Source organism: Etheostoma spectabile, chromosome 4 (assembly GCF_008692095.1).
Source record: "Etheostoma spectabile isolate EspeVRDwgs_2016 chromosome 4, UIUC_Espe_1.0, whole genome shotgun sequence".
In the NCBI taxonomy this organism is placed as follows: domain Eukaryota; kingdom Metazoa; phylum Chordata; class Actinopteri; order Perciformes; family Percidae; genus Etheostoma; species Etheostoma spectabile.
In genome coordinates, this window is record NC_045736.1 from 36,876,836 (window position 1) to 36,884,195 (window position 7,360).

The 7,360-nt window shown below is 42.2% G+C and overlaps 1 protein-coding gene across 2 annotated transcripts in view; it reads left to right on the plus strand.

Annotated features, from left to right (window-relative positions):
- The window catches only part of LOC116688639 (protein SSUH2 homolog), a 19,385-nt gene that overhangs the window by 1,788 nt on the left and 10,237 nt on the right, over window positions 1-7,360 (plus strand). For both annotated transcript variants that reach the window (XM_032514801.1, XM_032514802.1), the window contains exons 2-7: window positions 1,359-1,439; window positions 1,515-1,590; window positions 3,682-3,811; window positions 5,956-6,016; window positions 6,763-6,887; window positions 7,168-7,230. In XM_032514801.1, coding sequence (XP_032370692.1) covers window positions 1,359-1,439; window positions 1,515-1,590; window positions 3,682-3,811; window positions 5,956-6,016; window positions 6,763-6,887; window positions 7,168-7,230 — 536 coding nt within the window. The remainder of the gene's footprint in view (window positions 1-1,358; window positions 1,440-1,514; window positions 1,591-3,681; window positions 3,812-5,955; window positions 6,017-6,762; window positions 6,888-7,167; window positions 7,231-7,360) is intronic.

Genomic DNA, 7,360 nt, shown 5'->3' on the forward strand with positions numbered 1-7,360 from the left:
CCCCCCCCCCCCCCCCTCCCCTCCACCACCAGCTTAAGAAAGGAGGTGAAGTCTCCATTTGTTTAATGACTGACTCCAATGCAAGCAGATATCTTATCTGCTTGCGTATCGGCTGGATGAGAGTCAGGGGGCAACTTAATTCCAATTAAGTTCCAAAGTATAGCTCCTCTTTTGTTTACCTTGGATTGAACTGATCTGAGTCAGCGGACAGACACCGTGGTGATGGGACTATGAGTGAGCAACTGGTCCAACAGAAGCTCAGAGACACACGTAGCACTGCAGCTTTGATTACTGATTTCAACCTTGGGTTGTCATTGTTTATGACCGAAGATAAACTCGGTCTGATTTCTTGATTTGAGAGCGTCTCCGTCCAAAGTGCCGTCTCTCCTAATCAGACCCGGCTGTCCCCAGAACACCCTCCAGTTATCTACGTATGCCCCGCATCATTAGCTGGGCACCATCCCGCCAACCAGCGGTGGAAGGGTGACATGCGGCTGGTGTCTAGAGAAAACTATTGAGTCCGACATTTTACATATGCACAAAGTGACTTAACATTAATTTTAGTGATCTCCAATTTGCGGAATCAGGTATCATTACCACCTACGTAAAGTATGATCTTACTGTATTTACGCTAATCTTTAGCCAGCAGCTTTAGATGGGATTCCACATCGCCTGCTCTGGGACACACACGATATATATATATTAAATAATATGTCTGTCTGTAATAAATGGGAACAGTATGAAGAACATATTTAAACAAAATAAAATGTAGTTAGAATTAGAAGAAGTAATTAAAAAGGGAAGAAAAATGGGAAGTCAGAAAGCGCAAAACATGTGTGAATGATTGAAATATAGTGATCCTCTTACCCCTTCTCTAACTCCTCTTTTTCTATCAACTCCTTTTCTCTTTTCCTTTCTTACATACTTTCTTTCCACCCCTTCTACTTCCTCCTTCTACCTTCACCTTTCCCTTTCTACATTTCTCTTCCCCTTTTATACTTCCTCTTTTTCTTTTCTTTCTACTTCTTGTCCTCTTAAGCTCCTGTATTCCTTTTCTACATCTCCCCTTCCCATCCTCCTCTTTTCCTTTCCTACATCCTCTACCTCTCTATCTCCTTCTTTCCTTTCCTACCTCCTCCTCTCCCTCTCTGTCTTCCCTTGTTTCTAGTCTTTGTTCTAATCTACGCAAACTGGCTGCTGGCTCCAGCTTAAAATTGCTGTACAAATACAAGAGTGGTGTCAATAAAAAAAATGTATTAAAAAGAAAAATGTTCCTGTAAAAGCCTTGCAACAACCCCATTCTCCACATACACAGGTGTTTTCACTTAATATGAACTGTTTCCTGTTGTTTATTCCAGCTGTGTATCCCCCTCCCACCGCCCCTCCCGCCAACATGTTTGGCAACGTGCCCGGATATGAAGACACTTTGTCTGGAGGAGGTAAGAGAAGTACAACCCACAAGTCTTGACATAATTTATTGTTGTTGCAACTACTTATTATTGTTGTTACTTCAGGAGGCTTCCTGCCCCCGCCTATGCCCATGGAGCCTGTAGCCCCGCCCCAACCCGGCCCGGCACCTGCCGACTGGAGGTAAGACCTAAGACCTGGGCCACGTTCAACCCCAACACAATCTATCTAGACTGAAACGGGGCTGCGTTGAACATCCGGCTGTGCGCGCAAGCAAACTGCATTTCTAATACCACGCGTTTACGTACACGTCGCAAACGAACACCTGTGACACAGCCACCAAACTAGAGAAAACATACCTCAAAGCCTGTTGGACACCATTCCGAGGAAACATGTTCAACCAGGAAACTGTAGCAAAACGGTGCACACTAGGGTTGTGTCAACGGACGATGAGCCACCATCTTGATGCCACGCCCCCGTATGCGCTGGACGCGAAATTGACAACTGCTTCGGTCTGAAACTAGCAACGACACTTGCGTCTGGCTTGGCGCGGTGCTGCGCAGGGTGCCAGATAGGGCCCTTTAAGTGGAAGCTACTTTGTTTTTCCCCTTACCGTATCAGCATGCGGTAAGGTCATGCTCTGTGCCTCGGTTTGGACACAGCGAGCAAGAGAGAAAACGTGGAACGCTTTCAAACCTTCCTCTCTTGTGAACACTACTGTAAGTAACTCTGATGGCGATCTTATGTCGGCTTTATGAAAGTACGTTAGCAACTGCAGGCTAATTCACGAAGGTGCTATTTTAAGGTGAGCTAACATTGGTGAGCTAACATTGCGCATCTGTTCATGTTTATTGAAGGCGGTATTCAGTGCAAATATAACCGAGAATGTAGTTTAATCTCAGTTATGATGTAACTGTTGCTCTGTGAATTGCAAACATTCCACTGTACTGTCGTTACGCAGACCACTGACATCTGATTGAGTCTAGACGGCACCTAAATCAAGTTGTAATGGACGGCCCCTACCAGTAGTTGTCTATTTCCAGAGGGCATTTAAATGTACTCTATGTATGTTAACTGTTAGCCCATAGTAGTAGAAAGAGATACCGTACCCAATGACGATTTGATCGTCCATCGCAATGTTTTACTGTAAACATCGTCAACTGCCAATTTAGGGGACATCGCCCAACCCTAGTAATAATTTTCAGTTTATTGATCCCCAGTGGGGAAATTACACCATTTGGAGATTGAACATCACTTGTCTCACCAGCCAATCACATGATGCTTATGCTGCTCTGGGGCTAGATGAAGAAGAGCTTTGTTGAGATCAAGTTGCAATTTCCGCACCTGAAAAGTGAAGCCAATGCGGAAGTGCCTCAAAGCTGCATTCTATCTAAATTTCAGCAGGGGTGACTCAACAAAGTCTGTATGGCGAAATTACCATACTTCTGCCTTGATTTATTACCTCAATAAACATTGTCCTAACAGGTTTATGGTCTTCATTGCTAGTTTTAAGTTGTTTTCAATACACCATGATGTTCATTTTGTAAAATATGGTCCCATCTATTTATAATTGACAATAAAGCAGGGGATTCTTTGGGGACACACCGACCTGTCAATCATTATAAAGGCTTTGCAATGCTAACCATGGCCCTGTGTACATTAAAATAGCCAATACATTGTTGTGGGTGTTTGTTTTTGTCCTAAACTTTGACCCTCTCACTGTGTTCTCATCAGAGTTAATTGGAACATTTGGAATAGGAACTACCTGGCGGTCTGTGTAAAACTCCTGACTCCCATCAGAAGGGTGGAAATTGGCGACTTCCCTCTTTATTGTTAATCTTAGCATTGCGCCATTGAAACCATACGTAACACTAGTTTAGACGTAACATCCTCCCCAGCTCTGCCTTTTTGTCCTAATTTGATCCCTTTTGGCTCCAAAATACTGTACCAAGGCTGCAATGGCTTCAAAAGGCAGTATTATTACAGTATATGGTTCATATAATAATATTCAACTCATGATGCAATGTAATCATAATTATAATATAATATAACATATTATAGTACTGCAGTATAATATAGAATATCAAAAACAATAAACACTATGTATAGTTTATTAAAGTAGTGTGTATAGCATAATATATAGTAATGTGTGTGTGTGTGTGTGTGTGTGTGTGTGTGTGTGTGTGTGTGTGTGTGTGTGTGTGTGTGTGTGTGTGTGTGTGTGTGTGTGTGTGTGTGTGTGTGTGTGTGTGTGTGTGTGTGTGTGTGTGTTAGCATCCCTGCACTGTCGGAGGATGTGGCTCGTGAGGCGTTCATGAGCTTTGTGTCGTCTAAGTGCTGCTACAGTAAGAGTCCCGTCAACGATGGAGTCATCACCAGCATGGAGCCATGCAACACCTACAGGGTGAAGTGAAGTTCCCAGTCTTTATGATGCTTTTAAACTGGTGCTGTTTCTGGTGTTTGACACTATGTTTCTTTGTTATTTAAAAAAATCATACTTCTAAATATTAGTAAACAACTCTCCTCAAATCCAAAAACGCGTAGTGCTAAAACTCAATCTGGGCATTGTGCTGAGTACATGTACTGTATTGGCACATGTTCTGTTGCAGGACTGAGAACACTACAATGTAATACAGCTCGTTTAGATATTTAAAAGAAAAAGAAAAATCAGTCTTCCGTTCATTGTCTACAAGTTTAATTCTTAATACCTCTCGGGTTTCTGGGTGTGAGACGGAGTAGCTCATGTTCACCAATATTGATCAAAAATTTCCCAGGCCATGGAGATAATATATTATATTAAGAAAGTTAATTCTCTCCGTGCCAGGGGGCACACAAGGCTTGGACATCACTCCTCCACTGGGTTTGGTTTGCAGCTGCACGTCGTGCTGTGTTCCACGTGTTCCAGCCTGCACCGTTACGTTCCAGTTCCACCATTCGCCGCCAAGTTGTTTTTGGGCGGCGTCTTGCAATATGATGTCCGTTGCTCCTGGAACAGGCTTGTTTTCCGGGAGTAGGTTGTTAGCCTTCTGCCCAACCCCCAAGCTTGGAGGGCCAGTGGTTTTCTGTCAGGGTGTCCTTCCCTTAGACTGCGTTGGTCCTCGACACCATACGGTGTAAGCCCCCATCCGCCACCCGGGGGGACGCGCCTCATACGCCGTGCAGTCCCAGCGCGAGGTATTATATTAAGATAACATACTTAATTCAGGTGGTGTTCCCCTTAAGGATGCTCCAGTTGGGTTTTGTAGGGCTGGAACCATTGTCACTTGCTGGGATCTGATCACAATGCTCTGGACCATCTGATCACATTCTGCTGTATTTAGTTTTTCCATATCCAGAACTAGATCACAGATCTGATGTTTATAAGTTGTCTGCTAGTCTGTCCATGCTCTACATCTTAAAGATTCCACACAGAGACCGTTTGACAAAGCCTCTTATCAGTCTGATATTGACATCACTTCTTACCCCTTTCTAAACACTTTGATCATGTGACTCTCACATTGCTGCCATGTGACCTCATGTGACACCAAAATGTGAACACACCATAATGGTGTAAATGTCTGAAACTAATGAAGAATCCTGGAGCTTCTCTTATGTTTTCACATGCTTAAAGTTACAATCTCAAAGATCTCAGTTTCGTTCTCGTTGGCCTATGACGGGAAGCGGTACTTGCAGTTGTGTTTTTGGATCTCACTTTCACTTGTTTTTGATGTTTCATGGTCTGTAGTCATTGCTCTTTTCTTTGTTCGGCCGTTATAACTGTAACTGACAATCTTTTGAGATTATTACTTTAACATCAGTGATTGTGTGTTGGGCTCTGATCACTGCCAAGACGCAGGTGACGTACACTCAGCACTGTGCCTGAACACATCCCATGTATACAGTATACTCTGCTATTTTAACTAAAAGTATTGTTAGCTTTAGTCGCAATAAGTTAAATTAGTTATTACTCTTTGTGTTACTTCTATTTGGGGGATAATCATGTTCTTAACTTTTAGATCTACATTTCTCAATGTGTTTACATGGAGTCAGTTAGTTGACTGTGAGCTACAACTTTTTTAAGTTATGGAGTTTTTTAACCCTCGTGTTGTCTCTCTGTCAACCATGACACATTTTTTTGTCACTTTTTCAATATTGTGGGTGCTTTTTTTGATGTTTTTTCCAAAGTTATTTGATATTTCTAATGTTGACATTTTCAGCGCTTATTTCGAAGGCGCATTTTTTGTGATAAAAGAACTGAAAACAGGTCAAATTTGACCCGAGGGCTACATGAGGGTCAAGTTATGGCAAATTAACTATTGGCAGTTCCTGTTTGCAAATTACCTATCGATGTACTGATCCAAATGGAAAAAAATATACACTATATTTTTTTATTTGTTCAAAATCTGTGTCCACACATTCTGTGTGGCCCTGCTAATTACATTTTCTATTACTGTTACTGTGAATATTGCTGTTATTATTTATGTATGCCACTGTTGTCTCTGCCAGCTAAAATGGTATTAACACTGCACATGTAGTGTGACTTGCTGAAGTGTGTTTTCTGCTCTGTAGTATCGACTGGAGACGTTCACTGAGTCCCGGTCATCTGAGTGGGCCACCAAACCACATGAAGGTAAATAAACCTGAACCTAATTCTGAGCTTTAAAGGTCCACTAATTGCTGGGGTTAATGAGTGCAAACCAATGGGTTACAGTAGTCATGGAGAGAAATTCAGGAAGAAAGGTGGGCTGGATTAACAGTTTGTGGTGACTTTATTGGTTGGACCTTTTGGTTACACACTATGTACATCATGAAGTCACCATTAAAGAGGAACTGTTTACCAGGAAGCTTAGCTGCCTGTTTCACAAGGTCCTTAACACAAAAAGTCTGAACCATCAAACAGCGCTTTGAAGGGTTGAGTCATCTCTTCTCAGGAAAATAATTACCATGCCATGTGTGAATTTGGTTGTTTCTTATTTATATTAAAATAAGGTTGCTTTTCAATAACCTGGTCTCACTTAACAGAAGTCGGAGTGTCCTTAAACACACCAAAAGGGGAAACGGCTCTTAAACTCACTAATTCAGCTTTCCTTTCAGTGTTCAGCATCTAATTCCCCTAAAGTTGCTGGCTGTGTTAGTTTTAACCCTTAGTATAGCTCAAACTCCAAAAAACTACATTCCCCATAATGCAACTGGCTAGTATCTGTCATTAGACCTTCTCTGCTTGTTTAACAGACATGTCGTCTTGTGTATGTATAAATCTGAAGTGTCCAAGCCAGAAGTGAGATTACCCTGATGACATCAGGAGACGGTGCCACATGCTATTTGATTGACAGACAGGTTATAATAATAACAATATGTTTCTTGTGTGATCGACAGGTGAGCCAGCTGACTTTTACACCCAGACCGCACCCCGGCCCTGGGAGCTCCAGGCCACCACGACTCCCAGCCTCTTCACCAATCACAAGGAGGAGATCCGCGTGCCCTACACCTCGTCCATCAAGGTGATTGGTTAACAAAGGCCGCCTAAGCACTATGGTTACCTGCAGTTTAATTTGCGTGCTGATTTGCAAACTTTTAACTTGAACTGTGTTTGATTTTAACATAAACCCCAACCCCCAAATGACCATTCTGCTATGTTTATTTGAATGGGAATGGCCCTTCAATTAATTAAGAGAAGGGCTTAAGAGAAGGATTGTGATGCAAAGCATTCCGTTTCAGTGTGACTGAAACAGACACTAAGGCTATTTTTTACTCTGTGTGTGTGTGTGTGGGTGTGTGTAGGACTGCCACAGCTGCCATTCCACAGGGACGATGCCGTGCACTGAGTGCCATGGAGATGGATTTGTAAGAATCTCAATTAGTCAATCAGTAATACATAAACTACACAATACTTAACCGATAAAATCTGTCAGAACTAATTCAATGTGGATTTATAATGTAACTCTCATTTTTTTATATTTGTGTGTTTGTGTGT